The sequence below is a fragment of the Haliotis rubra genome, unplaced genomic scaffold, assembly GCF_003918875.1.
Source record: "Haliotis rubra isolate DU_JTF1 unplaced genomic scaffold, ASM391887v1 Scf284, whole genome shotgun sequence".
NCBI lineage: Eukaryota > Metazoa > Mollusca > Gastropoda > Lepetellida > Haliotidae > Haliotis > Haliotis rubra.
In genome coordinates, this window is record NW_025766936.1 from 948,754 (window position 1) to 968,815 (window position 20,062).

Below are 20,062 nucleotides of genomic sequence, written 5' to 3' on the forward strand. Positions count from 1 at the left end.
TTGGGAGAACATTTACTAATGGTTGCTCCTCAATCATTAAGAGAGGACGAACGTGTCGCATGGAGGTGAAGAAAAAAAGTGGACGCAACCGCAGAGAACGATTGTCAAAAACTCATAAAGCGGGCAAGAATGGTGGCTCAAAGTTATCCCCGTTGAAAGAAAAAAAGAAACACAAACTCCGTAGTCGCAAACCCCGACACTTAGCCGACAGAGAGGTATCCTCATGTACAGTAGCTGAGTAGACTTATCTAGCCTAACATTTGCTGCAGTTACGGGTGAGGGTTAATTGTACGGTTACCATGGTAACTCGTCAACCTGGGCCTCCATATATGGTCAAGTACTTGCTTCAACAGTAACAACAGGTTCATGGACGGCAGCTTCTTGATATCTGGTCAGTGGTCATCCACTGCTCGTGGTTCATCAATAAGCTGATGGCTATACACAGGGTTTCATATACTACAACTGACTGCTAAACATATAAACATGTGCCTAACATTGCTTACACATTAATGTGCTGTGACTGAGTGCATCTGTACTAAAGATAAAGTTGACTTATTTTCACAATTCCCTTGACCAGGTCAAAGACTGTGCTTGTCTCCATGCCGCAGTACCACAATGCCATGGTATCAATCTGCTGGAAATCAGAATTGTTTCTAACTTATTTCCTAAGTCATTTAGGTTCATGATGTTGAATGACACATGACTGTGTTGTGTTGAATGAAACATGCACTGTGTTGTGTTGAATGACACATGCACTGTGTTTGTTTAATGACACATGACTGTGTTCTGTTGAATGACTGTGTTGTGTTGAATGACACTTGCACTGTGTTTCATTGATAGAAACAATGAAAATCTGTGTTACTGATACAAGACTTTTAGTACACAATGCCAGCTCTGAGGGTGTGGGTTCGAATCCCGGATGGGACTCAACTAAAAAAGTATTAGAATTTGTACTTTACTAAGAAAGTGTAATCCCAAATATAACTTGTGATACAAGACATGTAAGAGCATTACAGTATGTGAATTGTAACATTGTAATACTATATTATTACATATAGCAGCTCCCATACTGTAAACATGAGACTTGTGATCATCATAGCTCAAGGGACACACTTCTTGTATTTGGTGGGTTACAGACTGTTGCTAGCCGTAGTTGGTCACAATGAAAGTATAATTTGTGTTTTTACTCTATTTGGCTTGAAGCTGTTTGGGTGAGTGTAGCTGGAAACTACTTCAGAGAAGGCTTTGGCTGAGAGAGTACACAATGTAGTGGACAATATCTTGTAAGTTAACAAATATTTGTTGTATCCAGCTATTTTCTAATCCATCAAAGATGTGTTGCTTGTCTAGTTTTGAGCCAAGCTGTAAACACAACAATACAAAGAAGTGTGGCCAGTACCTTGCCTGATGGGCACATCTCTGTATATTAACCCTTCCAGACAATGTCACAGTTTATTTCAGGTAATACAGTCTCCTCACATCATGCCGTCCATGGACTGACTAAACATTACCTCTGACAATCAGATTAGAACATCGCTGTGGTGGAAGATCTAATAACATCACTAGAAACTGATATATGAGAGTGGGGAATTATTTCACAAAATCACAGGACAGGTATTCGTTTGTAGATTTTACTTGATGAATGATTTCAGCACATATTATTGGTGAAGCTGTTTTAGCTATAAACTATATCAAGTAGATGTTCTTGGGGACATATTCTGCCAGTACAAGGTGAGACACTGCACCTGATCACGTGGGTGCTAGATGCTGCACCTGATCACGTGGGTGCAAGACGCTGCACCCAATCACATGGGTGCTAGATGCTGCACCCAATCACATGGGTGCGAGATGCTGCACCTGATCACATGGGTGCAAGACGCTGCACCCGATCACATGGGTGCAAGACGCTGCACCTGATCACATGGGTGCTAGACGCTGCACCCAATCACATGGGTGCTAGACGCTGCACCTGATCACATGGGTGCAAGACGCTGCACCCAATCACATGGGTGCTAGATGCTGCACCTGATCACATGGGTGCAAGACGCTGCGCCCGATCACATGGGTGCTAGGCGCTGCACCCAATCACATGGGTGCGAGACGCTGCACCTGATCACATGAGTGCAAGATGCTGCACCCGATCACATGGGTGCTAGACGCTGCACCTGATCACGTGTCCTGGGCACTTGGGAGTGTCCATGCTGTACATCACTTTAAGTACGGAGCTGAAGATCCTCATCTCAACTGTGATGCCATGAAATAATTCCCTGCTAGCTGCTGCTGTAGTCTTCCAGCAGGAAATGATCCAACAAATGTACACTCTCTAATTCCTGTATTGTCCTAATTATGAAATACTCGCTACTTTGCATTAATTATTTAATATGCTGTAATCTGATAACATATCTAATCATGTTTACCTTTAGTATGTTGTTCATGATGTAAAAGTTGTTTCATGTAAATATTGATGTTATTTTAAACTGTGTTATTATGCATAACAGATGATGGGTGTTAAAGTTGAGCATTAGCATGTTGAGCAAGAGTTTGCATTAGTTGTATACCTGTGTATATGTTTACTAATGATGCTGTATGCGACGTGCATGGTTCTGTATGTTTCAGACAGGTGCCAGTGATGTCATCATCTCCATGGAAACCACCACCGTCACACACAACTATCTATACATGCTCTATACTCCTGTTGTGAGACACAGTGTCTCATCCATCCTCCCTATTGCAGGCTGTTTATGACACGCCAACACAGCAGTCCCTCACTGTAACCCAGTTCAACACAATACTGCATGTGGGACTTGACTGCATGAGTCAGAGACAGCAGATGATGTTGAAGTTGTTCATGATGTATGTTTTCTCCCTAGGGTCAGATCGGTCTTCCCGGCGCTCCAGGTCCCGTCGGGGCAAAGGGGGATAGGGGAAAGCGGGGGAAACGGGTAAATACCACGTCTGTCTGCACATGTTGTCTTTGTGTGCATGCCCCTGTTCTCAGTTGCATGTCAGCCATCTTGGAGGTGCGCCTCGCCATCTACAAACTGTGTATGTCTTCGTAGTGTCTGCATGAAGCAACACTCATAGTTCACTTCCTGTTCCTGGCCCGGTATCGCTGTAGGTTATATCAAAATATCCACCTCACTATTACATATCAGCCACACTACCCAGCGTCAAACCTCCAACAGAGGGTCATAACTCCATTCAGTATTACTGTAGGTTGTGTCTATCCCTCTATCTGTATATCACTGATATCACCATACGATATATGCAATATTGATATTGTGTGACCATATATCGATACGGCATCCTTGACAAAGTAAGCTCTATATATCCATATAACTTTCAGTTCCAGATCTCTGTTAAATATGGACATTGCTGTAGGAAGTATACAGATCGTAAAAATACTATTATATCCCTTTTTCTCATCATATACAGCTGTAGAATGTCCCTCCTGCTAATAACCACATCGTGAAGTAGAAACAGTGCTGGAAAGTATCCATTTGTTTACAGCATATATATACTGATAAACAGTGGATTCATGATCACAGGCTAGTTTAGAATCATTTTGGAGAATACTGATAATGTTTTCATTGAACAAAGACCATGTCCAAACTGATTTATGTAGTATTTAACATCTATAGCAGTTGTCCCTGTATGTTTGTGGTCAGTGATGGGAGCAGGTTGCTCTAGGACGTCAGGCTCCATGATAAAATCACCATCACAGCCATAGTTGGCAGCTTACATTATAGATTGTACAAATAATGTGACCAGCAATACCTGATGATATTTGCCAAATGATATATAATATAAACGTATACAGTTTTTTTGAGAAAAATCTTTGCTGAGTAGTTTTATATCTCTGTTTACGTGATTTTCCCCTTCCCAACTGTAGCCTCCATTCCTGCTGGTGTGTACATCTCGTATCTTCATCTGCACTTCTCATGGTGTAAACACACTAATCACTGCTAGGTCGTACAATGGGGTATGCCCTGTATAGGTTGTAGGATATGTCTGTCTGTAATCAGCATGATCTGGGTAACATAGTAGGTACAACGGCTTGTTACTAACATGGGATGAAGTTGATGAAGTTTACAGATAGGCTGTTTGATGTGTGATGTGAATCATTGTATCCTAGGCCAGCTCCTGCAGCTGCTAGTAAATGCATCAACACATACTATAAGCATGCCATTACATCTAGACCATTGGTGCCAGTACAGGAAGACCATTGGTGCCATTACCTTTAGACCATTAGTGCCAGCTCATCCAGGCCATTGGTGCCAGTGCGTCAAGAAGATTTGGTGCCAGTACATCTAGACTAGTGGTGCCAGTACATCTAGACCATTGGTGCCAGTACATCTAGACCATTGGTGCCAGTACATCTAGACCATTGGTGCCAGTACATCTAGACCATTGGTGCCAGTACACTTTGTGTTGAGTATATAAACCATAGAGGACATGTTGTATAAATCTTATACCAGCATGGGGCGATGACTCAGCATGACTGGTGTCTGTGGGGTGGTACAGTAGTAACTCATATATAGCACTGATAGTCAATACTTACTCAAGGCTGGGCTAACTCAGATAATGTTGGTGTTCTTGCATGGTAGAACTGGATTCCATTTTATCAGTACAAATGTTTTTATAGTGGAAGTAAAGTAACGAAAGTTAATCTGTGAACAGACAAGAAGTCCATACAGCATATCAAGAGCAATCGTGTATGATGATAATACCATTTCCCAAGAAATGACACTTGCTGCCAACAAGCTTCTTTTTTCCTATGTTCCGACTATGCACTGTCTGCCCTGCTATGGTGGTCACCTCAATGTTGACGTGTTGTGTGTGTGTTGCTCCTCTAGGGCAGAAGGGGACATCGAGGGGAGAAGGGCATGCTGGGAAGGTTTGGCTTCCCCGGCCCCCAGGGGCCACCGGGTGACCAGGGCCCCCAGGGTGAGAAGGGTTCATTTGGGCTCCCAGGGCAACAGGTAGGTATTGTTACATTGTGTTTGTAGAGGAAGTGTTGCATGCTGCTGCCGGACCTCCATGTGTCTCTCTACTGTGTCCAACTGTTTTGTTTAGTTGCCACCAGGTCACAGCAAAAACCTCATCGTTCCTCTGTTTTCGGCACTGCACTAATCGGTGTCCGATATGTTGTCAAGGAGGGACCATTGATGTCCTCTGCATGTTCTCTGTCTTGTGTCATCTGTTGTTTTCTTGATTCCACCTATCATCAAGTCATGTATGGTGTACATGAAACTGTAGATATAGACTATTGGAGTGAGTAAATAACGAGTGAAGCATGTGGCAGTCCTAGGTCTGTAGCCAACTAGTGGTAGACTGCTGGAGGTCACAGAGGTGGAACCGAGCTGTCTTGTAAGTAGAAGCTGTCCCAGCAATGTAAAGAGGTGACAATATTTCCAAAACAATTTCAGAAAGATTTTGTATTGTGTATGTAACATAAACTTAACCTTCCTCACAAGATCATGATCATCATAAGTTATTAAATATTTGGGTTTCAAAACATTTCATTTTGAATTGCTATTAGTCTTTCTTTAATATATCTCTGACATAACAGATTCAGATATCAAAAATGTGGATTTGACACAATTGATGGTTTGGGCTAAACCTTGGTAAATAAACTAAAGAGAAGGCCAGAATTCTGAAAGGTGATTGTTTTAAACATGATAGCATACATGGCTGGAAACAACCACTGCTTTAACTGAAGCCTGTCAGCCAGAAGCTCCTCCTCCTCCTCACTCCATCAGTCTCTAGTTGTATCCTAGAGAATCTGGACCAGCTGCTAGAGGTTGTCCTGAACACCTCATCAATCATTAACTGGGTGACTGTGACTTCCATGAAGACCTCAGCCAGCAGTGCAGTGGTTGTTGTTACTGTCTGTGAAGACTTCTGAGCAATAACATTGATTGTCCATGTAACAGGGAGTAAAAGGACATGCGGGGATGCCAGGGCGGAACGGAATCGATGGAGGAAAGGGAGTCGTTGGCCCACCTGTGAGTTACACCAGTACACTGGTCATGTTGAATTGCTTACATGTGAAATCAGGTGTATTTGTACAGACTGTATGAGTCTACAAGCAAGTGTTATTGCATCTTATCCAGTAATGTCGGCATCTTATCCAGTAATGTCAGCATCTTATCCAGTAATGTCAGCATTTTATCATGTAATGTCAGCATCTTATCCAGTAATGTGACCATCTTATCCAGTAATGTCAGGGTCGTATCCAGTAATGACAGCATCGTGTCCAGTAATGTCAGCATCTTATCCAGTAATGTCAGCATCTTATCCAGTAATGTCAGAATTGTATCCATTATTGTCAGCATCTTATCCAGTAATGTCAGAATTGTATCCAGTAATGTCAGGATCTTATCCAGTAATGTGACCGTCTTATCCAGTAATGTCAGGGTCGTATCCAGTAATGTCAGCATTGTATCCAGTACCGCAGGATCTTATCCAGTAATGTCAGCATCTTATCCAGTAATGTGACCATCTTATCCAGTAATGTGACCATCTTATCCAGTAATGTCAGCATCTTATCCAGTAATGTGACCATCTTATCCAGTAATGTGACCATCTTATCCAGTAATGTGACCATCTTATCCATTAATGTCAGCATCGTATCCAGTTATTTCAGCATCTTATCCAGTAATGTCAGTATGTTATCCAGTAATGTGAATAACATTATATAAGTTGTATAAAAACAAGTTCATCGGTAAGAGCATTCAGTCCTATGTCTGTGTCTGTATCAAACCATGAAAGTTTTTCATTTTGCCCACATCTCGTCAAGCAAGTCACAGTTATATGAATACATAATGCATATTGTCATATGATTGGTATAGGAAGGTTTACATGCCAACAGTTGTCGAGTGGTTCTGGTGTCACTGAGAAGGGACGGTATGAAGAAGCTGGAGTGCATGTGTCCATATTACTTCTGTAGTGTAGCATAGAAGCAGCTTGTAGTCCTTCTGTCTGTCACCTGGCTGTGTCATGGTGTTGCAAGCAGTCACTGTGAATGATGTAAGACTCTCACTTTATCATAACATCTTCCCAAACCCCACTGCACCTACTAAGTACTGAGTGAGTGAGTGAGCTGAACACCACTTTGAACAGTATTTCGGTTGGTTGTATCATGGTGCCTCAGCTGCTGGATGGGGGAGGCACACCCAAGTCATGCAGACACTGATGTAGTTCTATTAAAACCTTGGATTCAAACTCATGACCAGCAGATCCTGTCATCTAAGGGACACAACACTTGTACATGCAGTGATGCACATCCTGTATCATCCCTAGCCAACAGAGGATGGCCAAGTGGTTAACATATTGACTCTTCAGACTGAAGTCCCAGGTTCAATTCCACACATAGGTACATTGTGTGACACCCATGTTAGGTTCTTTGACTGAAATGTCTGGGATATTGTAATTAAGACATTGAAAGGCATGAAACCTTGAGGAAACATATGTCACAGACAAAATAAATCAGAGACTGGGTTTCCATGGGAACCTTGGAGTCTTTACATCAGATAACACATTGAATCTGATTTCTGGATAACAGACTTTCTGTTCTCAAAGTTGTTACACTTGTACCCATTAAGTCTGCACAGCATCACAGATATCAGGGGACGTAACTCTGTGCACCAAGATCACATCAGAGACCATCCTGTATTTGCTCAACAACATTAATCAGCAATGTAAGCTTATAATCATTGACACAGATCAGTTGATGTTTTAACCACTTCACCATTGTGTCATTAAGGTATATAATACATTTGTCGAGTGCCTAATATCCACCTCAAAGACGCTGAGTGGCAATAAGGACAAATGAAGCATGAAGGGCAGACATTATTATTATGAACCCAATCTGCTGATGAGGCACTAGAAGGTTAAGAGTCATATGACCATCTTATTCCACTGGGTACCCATTCACTGCTCAGCAATTTTGAACAAACTCACTTGCCTTAGGTGAGACCACAAATGTCACATGTAAGGTTCAGTATTTATTGTTGAGTTCATGGAAGACGTCTACACAAAACACCAGAGAATTGATGGTGTCCTTGTCTGTCGTGGTTACTGACTGTTTGAGATCTAGTCATGAACGTTTGATGACTGAAAATCATGTATTTACACTTTAAACTAATATCATGAAATCAAGCATTCCTACATTGTTACATGTACATAACAACAGTGTTAGATTACTTAGTGTTACTTTGTTACTGTTACATTCAAACAGTGTTACTTTGTTACTGTTACATTAAAACAGTGTTACTTTGTTACTGTTACATCCAAACGGTGTTACTTTGTTACTGTTACATTAAAACAGTGTTACTTTGTTACTGGAACACTGATACAGTGTTACTTTGTTACTGGGTACAATTACACAATGTTACATCATAACTGGTACATTGACACATCTTTACATTGTAACTGTTATTATAGTGTTACACATAAATGTAACACTGTAACAGTCAAGGGATGACCAGTGGTCACTGACCTGTTTGTCTGACTGGTGTAGGGAGAGCCAGGACTGAAGGGAGAGCCTGGTGAGAAGGGACCTAGCGGTTTACCTGGGATGATTGGACCCCCCGGCCTACCTGGCCCACCTGTAAGTTACATCACTGTATCCAGCATGCCTGTCTGCATGATGCCCTACATAGGGCAGTGTTTACAGAGAACCTCAACATTTGGACATTAAAGGGAACCAGTAACAAACACTACAGAAATTTGCATGGATTTAATATGGTAAATTTAGGTGATACATAGTGAGAGAAGAAAACAATTTGCATGATGTTAATGTGGTTAACTCAGATAGCAAGTGGTTGAGAGCATTAAGGAAAATTACATTGCATGAAGTTATTACTGTGTGAGTGTGACAACCGCGCTATGGTAGATAAGAGCTGTTGAGAACAAGAATCATGTCCACTCTTATGGTTAATCCAGTCGAGGTATTGCTGAATGTGCAACTCAGTTGTAACTGATCAAAACTAACTGCATGAAGGCAGGTGCTCAAATTTTGAAATATGTGTATGCTTTGAAATACTTTAATATAATATGTTTTTAACATGCCATGCCACCACCAAGGACACGGGTAAGATCGTAGCTCCCGCTCGGGACAATGTTGTTTTCCTAGCTACTGTGCCGTACGTGACTCTAAAAACTTTTGGGGAAATGCTTGAAATAACTATAGCAGCCGTGGAGGCAGCTGTTTCCCCCGCGGGGGGATATATAGAGGTGGTGGGGAGGGGTGTGATAGGTCATGGCATGTGCATGTCCAGAAACATCCGTCATCCTAAATACTGTCATGAGCAACACTGATGTGTATTGGTTGGTCAGTACACATACTTGGGAGCACATTATTTGTGCAGCATTAACTAACAACTGGCACCCATGTGCAGTTGACTTTGTCCCGGTATGGTGATAAGCTGATCCTATACTCATGTTCTTTTGGAACACCTAGGTCTGCTCCTACAGCTGATCCTATACTCATGATTTGAGGAACACTTAGGTCTGCTCCTATAGCTGATCCTATACTGATGATCTGAAGAACACCTAGGTCTGCTCTGAAGCTGATCCTATACTGATGATCTGAGGAACACCTAGGTCTGCTCCTACAGCTGATCTATACTGATGATCTGAGGAACACCTAGGTCTGCTCCTACAGCTGATCCTATACTGATGATCTGAGGAACACCTAGGTCTGCTCCTACAGCTGATCCTATACTGATGATCTGAGGAACACCTAGGTCTGCTCTAAAGCTGATCTATACTGATGATCTGAGGAACACCTAGGTCTGCTCCTACAGCTGATCTATATTGATGATCTGAGGAACATCTAGGTCTGCTCCTACAGCCGATCTATACTGATGATCTGAGGAACACCTAGGTCTGCTTTAAAGCTGATCTATACTGATGATCTGAGGAACCCCTAGGTCTGCTCCTACAGCTGATCTATACTGATGATCTGAGGAACACCTAGGCCTACACCTACTGGTTTTCCCGGGGTAAATTCTCCTTTACATGTAAATATATCTCCCAAGTGTTGCCATGTACTCGATTGATGACGTTGTGTGGTGGTGGGATCTGCAGCAGGCTAAACTAGCTGGGAAAATGACAAGCATGGATGTTGTACTTTCTTCCTTCATCAAGATTGATGTAATGCATGACTTTACACTGGCTAGACTCGGGGAGGGAAACCGTCAACTACTTACAGTATGCAGCATGTGTTGTATGGTTCAGTGGTGTTAGTTATTACACTGATGTGACACTTGTACATATATCAGTTATTACACAGGGAGATATTTTGGTTATTTTACTTGTCATACACTCACAGATATTTGTATATTATTACACTGTGTAACACTGAAGTACTGAAATGGTACATTTGAGGAAGTATCAAATAAAGCTATTTTTGTTGTTGTTCACATGTATTGGTTGTGACAAAGAAATGTATCAGTAACCCTCCATTAGGATTATGCTAGTGTCAAAGAACTGCCCATTGTATATAACCTATATTTGCCACCATGTTATAACCAATATATTGTCTGGCTCAGGGAGAACCAGGAATGGTTGAAGGCGTTGTTGGCAGTGGTGAAGGGGTAAGTTGATGCAGTTTAAGGTGCTGTGAACCCTGATCTTATGAATTCAATGTCCCCTGAATCTGTACTATGTCCCCTGAATCTGAACTATTTCCCCTGAATCTGTACCATGTCCCCTGAATCTGTACCATGTCCCCTCTGTATCATGTCCCCTGAATCTGTACCATGTCCCCTGAATCTATACCATGTCTTCTGAATCTGTACCATGTCCCCTGAATCTGTACCCTGCCGCCTGGATTTGTACCTTGACCCCGAGTCTGTATCGTGTCCCCTGAATCTGTACCCTGTCCCCTGAATCTGTACCATGTCCCCTGAGTCTGTACCATGCCGCCTGGGTTTGTACCTTGACCCCGAGTCTGTACCATGTCCCCTGAATCTGTACCCTGTCCCCTGAATCTGTACCATGTCCCCTGAATCTGTACCATGCCGCCTGGATTTGTACCTTGACCCCGAGTCTGTACCATGTCCCCTGAATCTGTACCCTGTCCCCTGAACCTGTACCCTGTCCCCTGAATCTGTACCATGTCCCCTGAATCTGTACCATGCCCGCTTCTGGATTTGTACCTGACTCGAGTCTGTACCATGTCCCCTGAATCTGTACCCTGTCCCTGAATCTGTACCATGTCCCTGAATCTGTACCATGCTCAGCCTGGATTTGTACCTTGACCCCCGAGTCTGTACCATGTCCCCTGAATCTGTACCCTGTCCCCTGAATCTGTACCATGCCGCCTGGATTTGTACCTGACCCCGAGTCTGTACCATGTCCCCTGAATCTGTACCCTGTCCCCTGAATCTGTACCATGTCCCCTGAATCTGTACCCTGTCCCCTGAATCTGTACCATGTCCCCTGAATCTGTACCATGCCGCCTGGATTTGTACCTTGACCCCGAGTCTGTACCATGTCCCCTGAATCTGTACCCTGTCCCCTGAATCTGTACCATGCCGCCTGGATTTGTACCTGACCCCGAGTCTGTACCATGTCCCCTGAATCTGTACCCTGTCCCCTGAATCTGTACCATGTCCCCTGAATCTGTACCCTGTCCCCTGAATCTGTACCATGTCCCCTGAATATGTACCATGTCCCCTGAATCTGTACCATGTCCCCTGAATCTGTACCATGCCGCCTGGATTTGTACCTTGACCCCAAGTCTGTATCGTGTCCTCTGAGTCTGTACCGTGTCCCCTGAATCTGTCCCTGTCCTCTGTCCCTGCCATCAACTTGTCCCCTGATGACTGCCCTCCTGTTGCAGCTTCCTGGACCCCCAGGACCCCCCGGACCAATGGTAAGACTGCATGACTGCATGCTGGTCCACATAGCTGGTCATTGGGGGCTAGCCACCTCCTGTAGTCAATGCATGGGTTTATTTAGGAATTCAAAGTAAGGAGGTATAATACATCTTTGTTCAGTGCCCACAATCGATCACTAAAGACTTTGTTCCATTGATATATAAACTATTTATGATAAATCTGTTTTCCTTGTGTTAGAAGACTGTAGAGGTTGCCATGACCTGTGATGGTTGTGTGTACTGTGTTCAATGAGAGATGTTGTTGTCTACAGGGACCCATGGGACTGCAGGGGCCTCCAGGTATTAAGGTAATCTAGGGTTCCCCTACCTATCACCTCAAGCATGTACACACTAGACTACAGACATCTAGTACAGATCACCCTTCATTATATCTAGGGTTCCCCTACCTATCACCTCAAGCATGTACACACTAGACTCAGGTGCTGTACCAGCTACAGACATCTAGTACAGATCACCCTTCATTATATCTAGGGTTCCCCTACCTATCACCTCTAGCATGTACACACTAGACTCAGGTGCTGTACCAGCTACAGACATCTAGTACAGATCACCCTTCATTATATCTAGGGTTCCCCTACCTATCACCTCTAGCATGTACACACTAGACTCAGGTGCTGTACCAGCTACAGACATCTAGTACAGATCACCCTTCATTATATCTAGGGTTCCCTACCTATCACCTCTAGCATGTACACACTAGACTCAGGTGCTGTACCAGCTACAGACCTCTAGTACAGATCACCCTTCATTATATCTAGGGTTCCCCTACCTATCACCTCTAGCATGTACACACTAGACTCAGGTGCTGTACCAGCTACAGACCCTCTAGTACAGATCACCCTTCATTATATCTAGGGTTCCCCTACCTATCACCTCAAGCATGTACACACTAGACTCAGGTGCTGTACCAGCTACAGACCTCTAGTACAGATCACCCTTCATTATATCTAGGGTTCCCCTACTACCTATCACCTCTAGCATGTACACACTAGACTCAGGTGCTGTACCAGCTACAGACATCTAGTACAGATCACCCTTCATTATATCTAGGGTTCCCCTACCTATCACCTCTAGCATGTACACACTAGACTCAGGTGCTGTACCAGCTACAGACCTCTAGTACAGATCACCCTTCATTATATCTAGGGTTCCCCTACCTATCACCTCTAGCATGTACACACTAGACTCAGGTGCTGTACCAGCTACAGACATCTAGTACAGATCACCCTTCATTATATCTAGGGTTCCCCTACCTATCACCTCTAGCATGTACACACTAGACTCAGGTGCTGTACCAGCTACAGACATCTAGTACAGATCACCCTTCATTATATCTAGGGTTCCCCTACCTATCACCTCTAGCATGTACACACTAGACTCAGGTGCTGTACCAGCTACAGACATCTAGTACAGATCACCCTTCATTATATCTAGGGTTCCCCTACCTATCACCTCTAGCATGTACACACTAGACTCAGGTGCTGTACCAGCTACAGACCTCTAGTACAGATCACCCTTCATTATATCTAGGGTTCCCCTACCTATCACCTCTAGCATGTACACACTAGACTCAGGTGCTGTACCAGCTACAGACATCTAGTACAGATCACCTTTCATTATCCACTGAATCATATCTCTATCTTCCCTGTATGATTACACCCTGCAGCCATCTGCCACCATGTCATCAGCTTGGAAGGGATGTCACACTCTTGTCACTTACTTCACATAAAATTCTTCTCGCCCATGTATTGTAAATCTGTAAACCATCACGTATAGGTTTGCAATTGGTAACACCATGCCTTCAACAACAGATCAAAGAACGCAGTTTCTTTGAATGGCATTTTCGAAGTTGGGAAGTACACTACAATATTGAACAAACATTATGGATAACAAAAATGAAATATACAACTTTATGGATAACAACTTTTGGAAGCCAACAAAATCTGACACAACAAACCTTTGATCAACAGAGACCAAGGATACTACATACCATCACGAAATAATAGAAGTTGTTATCCATAAGGTCTGTTCAATAAAGAACACAGTTATTGGTTACTGGTGACCTTGAGTTGGACAGGAAGGTTTCCTCAGTATTAACTTCTTCTAAGTCCTAGACATGGCTCACTGAATATTTGTGATACTGCCGCCTGTTTCTGTCATGAAAGAATATTGTAGTTTGATTAGTTCTTTAGAGTGTCAGCCAATCAGGACCCAGTACTGGCCGATGGTGGCACCTGGCTGCGGGGTGTTTAGAGTGTCAGCCAATCAGGACCCAGTACTGGCCGATGGTGGCGGCTGGCTGCGGGATGTTATCATAACATGGAGATATCATAAACTGGATAATACGTCTCTCTGTTCTCGCAGTGTCGGTGTGTACATGAATGCTCACCAGACTCTGTAACTGTCATCCATTTTGCCCATAGTGCCTGATAGATGTAGTTGACTTGAAGACCATGCCGAATATACACTATGTATCTCAGAGAATTATTACTCCTCATGGTGTCTCAGAACATAGGAAGTACATTCCTGAACAAATATTTTGGATAGTTTTGTCTGAGATGAGTAAACGTCAATAATTGCATGCATCTGCACGTGTTATACCTGTGACAATCTGGGACTGCCATGATGCCTTGATACCTCTCTTTCTCTCCTTGTCCCTCATTCATCAAGTCTGATTTGTTCTACAATTGTCAGGGTGATATTGGACCACTGGGACCAAAAGGCGAAGCAGTAAGTGTGATTGTTGTGCCAACCTTCATGAATGTTCACTGTTCCCACCCTTCCCTGTGTGTTCACCTGCCCCTCCTGGTGTTAGTCTTACTGAGATCCTACTCCTGATGTTAGTCTAGATCCTACTCCTGGTGTTAGTCCAGATCCTACTCTTGTTGTTAGCTGTGATCATGAATAGTATATAGTCTGTGGTGTTAGTCTCCCTGTTTTCAGACTCGCCAGAGCATCACATGTTAGCAAGCGGTGTATATCTCATGCAACATCTGCTGCAGTGTTGTAGGTGCTGTACACGTCACATCTCTAAAACTACACATATATTACTAAACCACTGTATGTATTCATGCAGGAGGAAGGCAGCATAGACAAAATCCTGTGAAGTATTGACGATGGTGTTCAAGTTGTCCACCACGATTCCCCACAGGCAGCTACCTGGTGCTGCTCCTGAGCACAGTGTCATGACCTGCATGCACCCTTGTCACCATCCTCTGAGTGTACTTATAATTAGGTCTCATGATCGAGTGGGTGAGTGAGTGAGTGAGTGAGTGAGTGAGTGAGCGGATACACACATGTGAGTGAGCGGATACACATTTTACTAATGAGGAACATGGAGACACATGAAACATCAGGCTGTCACCCCAGGTTAGAAATGGATTGATGGTTGATGACGGTGCCATCATCCAATGCCATCACTAAATACAACTGTAGGTGACAGTCTCCCGCCATGAAACACCAGCCCGAGATGCTGCAGATCACCTGTCTGTCTCCATCAGCCCTCAGCCACACTCTGGCACAAGTCTTGTCATTACTCCATGTCCTGTTACCAGTACCCTTTATCAGCCCTATCTGCACTTACTACCCTGTAGCTGAAGTCCCCCTGTCTCCCCTGTCACTGCCTTGTGAACACCATGTCACCCTCTTCACCCCCACACACACCCCCACCCCAACACCATGCTGTATCCTCATCTCCATCAGCATGCTCCATCTCGCCTGACATGGCCAAGGTGCCTGCATGATGTCCTCTGTAACCACCTGCCTGTCACCCTGTCATCCTTGCATGCCTGACCAGATGGACCTGATGGGTCTCTTGGACCAGATGGGTCTGTTAGACCTGATGGGTCTCTTGGACCAGATGGGTCTCTTGCACCTGATGGGTCTGTTGGATCTGATGGACCAGATGTGTCTTTTGGACATGATGGATAATATGGCCCTGATTGGTCTGATTGGTCTGTTGGGTCTGATTGTAGCAGCTATAAAACTTCTGAATCCCGACAGGGCATTAGAACCCAAGACCTTCAGGTCATGTACCCAATGACCAAACAAGTTAACCCTGTCACATGTTGTCTGTGGGATGCGGGATGCCTCCATGGGATGCCAGGTGATGGCCATGTATCAGACTGGCCTGATTGACCAACTTTTTGTGTACTTATGATATCATGAATGATTATCTTAATTTTCTTCAGAAGCAGAATAATTTTTCAAGCAATATTTAATCACTGAATCACTGTAATGTTATGATGTGTTATATAACGTGTGACCTTTGACCCGTCATGTGACCCATTATGCGACCTGTCATCATGTGACCTGTAACTCAATGTGTGACCTATCTGACCACCACAGGGACAGCAAGGACAGAAAGGCGATGCAGGTTCTATTGGACTTCCTGTAAGTACTTCTGTACATCTGCATGTCCGTCTGCATGAGTAACAAGGTGGTGAGACCCATAGCACTCACCTGAGTCACTTACAGTTCCACCACAAGAACTGTTGATGCAACCTTCACCTTCTAGTCCTTACAGACCTGGCACCATGGCAACTGAGAACACCCTCTGATCTTCAGGGTGTCCTCAAGTCATTAGTGTTGTTTGTGACAAGAACATATTCATCAGGGATGTTTGAGATGTAACCATGGTAACTCTCTGTCATGTCCTTGACCTAACCATGGTGTTCTGTGATAAAGGATTCCTTTAAAAAATAATTCCTCTTTCACGTTCAGACATATACAAATCTGGACATTACCATTAAGGGCTGGAATAGTAACCTTCTGCAATAAAACCAAACTATGTTTGATAATCATGTTGTTCATGTGATAACAATTTTCAGATGTTAATGTTCTGTGAAATTTGCAATATCCAGAGCTTTTCTTTAAAGAGAAAATTTAAGCAATTAGTTCTCCAAACTGAATTGTTTACTTAATCTTGAAAGCTCAGTAGCTTGCAAACAATTATGTTGAGTGGTTAGAAATCACGCAGATGTATAATTAAGTAAGTATCAATAGTATCTCCACACATAAACCTGTCATAGTTTATCAACTTTCAAATCAGCTTCTTCATCTGTAACTATTCCGGTGGGGGTGTCACTGACATCATGGAGAGTTGACCAAGTGTGATATTGTGAGTGAGTTATCTCCCTTTGACTGGCTTGCCAGAGGTTACACAGAAGGGCTGCAGTCACTGAGAACAATTGTAATTACTTGTCTTGTACTTAAACTTTACTAAAATGGCTTTGTCAGATAAAATGTTAATTTGTTATATTGCAGTAAATGATCAGTACTACCACCAGTATGATATAAACAATTGCTACCACCAGAATTCTACAATAACCTCCATTATTGGATAACAATGGATATTTCCTCCACTATGAGATAAACAATGCATATTACCTCCATTATGAGATAAACAATGCATATTACCTCCATTATGAGATAAACAATGCATATTACCTCCATTATGAGATAAACAATGCATATTACCTCCATTATGAGATAAACAATGCATATTACCTCCATTATGAGATAAACAATGCATATTACCTCCATTATGAGATAAACAATGCATATTACCTCAAGACAGACAATGGATAAACAATCTCCTTTTGGACAAATATTGCCATTGCCTCCATTTTTCAGAGAATGTTTATTATGTCCTGTGTGCAATATAGAATGGTTATGCCATTGACCTAAATGTATTACCTAAATTTCCTTGGTTTGGTTTGGTTTCATAGTTTTAGGGCTACGTGGGCCAATAAGAGGCCTATTTGCGCCCATAAATATTTCCTTGGATAAGCAAAGGTTATTACATCCCTTTATGTGGTTATCTCTGTGGTACAATCATGAGTCAGTTATCTAAGCTGACATGCAAGTACTATATGAATGAACATATAGGTGATGATGTTATTGTATTTAATGCATCACCACAATGAGTCGCCTACGGACATTTAACACACTACTGTAGAATCCATGGTAATAATGTGGATATGGTTACACTTACTGTGCCTGATCACCTGTAAAACAGCCAAAAATGTAAATGATGTATCATAATGAGCACCTGGATTGCTGTAAGCATTCGTATCATACACACAACTTCCTTTGAAACCTGGAACTGTTAGCTGTTTCTTTGAGATTTGTCCATGTTAATTTCATCAAAGGCGCCTCAGGTGGTTACTGTGTTTCAAAATTTTGTCTATTGTGAGTTGTTCAGTTTGACTACACCCCTTCAGAGATGTGACATGGTGGCCAGCATAGTGTTGTATTAAAGGGAGATAACTCATGTCAAGTGTGTGGTGTGCAAAGCACGGTGTTGTCACTGCACATTTGTTACATTTTGTGTCACAGCCGTCGTTGTTGTCACCGCACTGCACACTGCACCAACTGTAGCAGTTACATCCCAGGATAGCCAGACATTGTTACCACCAGTCCTCAGAATTTAAATATTCCTAGAAACAAATGAAGAAAACATTATTTGTTTTGTAAAACTGCATGATTCTTCCACATGAGTTGGTCTCCATGTTTGAGTTACTGGTCTACATCGTGTCTGTAAGACCACTGTAAGCCTCGTACCCCAGGCCTGTTTGTATCGAAGTATTGTCGGGATGTTCTGTACTGCTGCCTTGCACTTGTGTTCATCACCTTGTATCCCAGGGGGCCGAGGGGCCGGCAGGGTCGCCGGGCGAGTCAGGGAAACCAGGCATTGTGGGCAAACCTGGCCCAAAAGTGAGTCGTCCTTGTGGTTTCCGCATGCGTCGATGTGTAGCTAGTGGTTGATGCTGCATGTAAGCCTTACTTTTGCCACACACCTTCACAGCTTCCCAGCATTCCTCATTTCATCATTTGTCGCATTACATCTTAGCAATAGGCGGGAACATTCAACAGAAATATCTACTACTGTTGTTGCTATTCCATATTGTTTATAAACTGGGGTGTTATGAAAACTATAATATCCGTATTCAATAGTGTGTTAATGATGAGTTTAAATACCACGATGTCATTATAATTCTACTTTCATATAACATGGTGTTTACATAACTGTATCATAAATCTTCATGTCAGTTAGAATGGAAAAGGAAATTCTTTAAGAACATATTGATGACATTCCTTGGTTTTTAAAGAGAGTTCGGTGAGGGGCTAAAATTTCCACTCCTTCGACTTGCTAAACTTTCCATTTACTAAGAAAGATGTCTTGGCATGTGAAAACATTTGATGAAGGCATGGCTGCAAACTTGAATGTTGATGGCAGTCAGGCGTTCAGTAGAGTTATCTCCCCTGCATTGCAATAGCTTCTTATTCCACAGACATCAACTCGAGTATCAGTCTTCTTTTGTTTTATTTCTATTTCTTCATTAATTGTGTTTTACAATGATATTGTCGCTCTGGGTTTGGCCTGGGAGATATATGCAGCGTAAGCCAGCGTAAGTGAACTGCGCAGGCGTAGATGCCTAGTCACCTCAGATCAAACTGCCTCGACTTCGGTTAAACCCATCGTGGATGTTAGTCTGCTGTTTAGTTCTTTCTTTTCTGTTAATGCTTGGTTTCTAGATACTCTGTAATTGTCAGTATATATCGGTGTTCGATACATATGTGTGGTTGACGGAAACTGTAGCCATCGATTATAGTCATTCATACAGTACCACAACGAGAACTCCTTCACTGGGTATGGCGAACATTTTCTTTTCCTCTGACAATGAAAGAGCATATTTCACACCAAAGAAGTCATTTTCATCACCCAACAGCATGTAAGGTAGAGAGGGATTATGATACAGATAGGAGGGGGGGTATTGTCTAGTGCATGCATGGAGTTGCCTCCCTTACACCACAAAAGACGGAGGTGGGTTCCTAGTGAGAGACGACAGCCGCTGGACCAGCTGGACATACAGGATTTCATCTCGTGCTAATTTTTACATCCATTTTCTTCTCTTGACTCAAATAAAGTTTCTTTCACTTCTTCAAAGAAATAAGATTTAGTTTTATAAAAATATGTGATTAAAGTTACTAATTTGAAATATATACAACATTGCTTCATTTCTTCTGTTTCCTTATACTGCAATGATAAAGTATTGATGCTAGTTTTGTGTTAATGAGATTTGCTTGCATGTATGCCCCCCTGGCTGTATCCATGTGTTAATCTGAGATCCTCATGTGTCCTGTTTC

At 42.7% G+C, this 20,062-nt stretch overlaps 2 protein-coding genes and 1 long non-coding RNA gene across 10 annotated transcripts in view; 2 read left to right on the forward strand and 1 right to left on the reverse strand.

The window, feature by feature from the left end:
• Positions 1-20,062, forward strand: part of LOC124281413 (collagen alpha-1(XXIII) chain-like) — a 145,378-nt gene that overhangs the window by 98,200 nt on the left and 27,116 nt on the right. For 4 of the 7 annotated variants that reach the window (XM_046717455.1, XM_046717456.1, XM_046717460.1 and 1 more), the window contains one exon: positions 42-215. The exons of 2 other annotated variants lie outside the window; for them this stretch is intronic. In XM_046717455.1, the coding sequence (XP_046573411.1) occupies positions 42-215 (174 nt within the window). Of the gene's footprint in view, positions 1-41; positions 216-2,870; positions 2,939-20,062 lie in introns of those variants that run through there. One more of the 7 variants, XM_046717462.1, reaches the window with a different exon arrangement.
• On the forward strand, positions 2,941-20,062 carry LOC124281414 (collagen alpha-3(IX) chain-like). Of its 2 annotated transcripts, XM_046717463.1 has the most exons (10): positions 2,941-4,982; positions 5,937-6,008; positions 8,525-8,614; positions 9,074-9,097; positions 10,560-10,604; positions 11,855-11,887; positions 12,163-12,198; positions 14,606-14,641; positions 16,259-16,303; positions 18,557-20,062. In XM_046717463.1, exons 1-10 carry the CDS (start codon positions 4,887-4,889, stop codon positions 18,677-18,679), a joined length of 600 nt encoding a protein of 199 aa, XP_046573419.1. In that variant the 5' UTR covers positions 2,941-4,886; the 3' UTR covers positions 18,680-20,062. The 2 variants fall into 2 exon arrangements, with proteins under 2 accessions (XP_046573419.1, XP_046573420.1); XM_046717464.1 differs by lacking the exon at positions 14,606-14,641.
• On the reverse strand, positions 10,649-11,527 carry LOC124281416. Its single transcript, XR_006899926.1, has 3 exons — positions 11,351-11,527; positions 11,100-11,133; positions 10,649-10,822 (listed from the first exon to the last, which is right to left on the reverse strand). It is a non-coding gene; the product is annotated as an uncharacterized LOC124281416 (long non-coding RNA).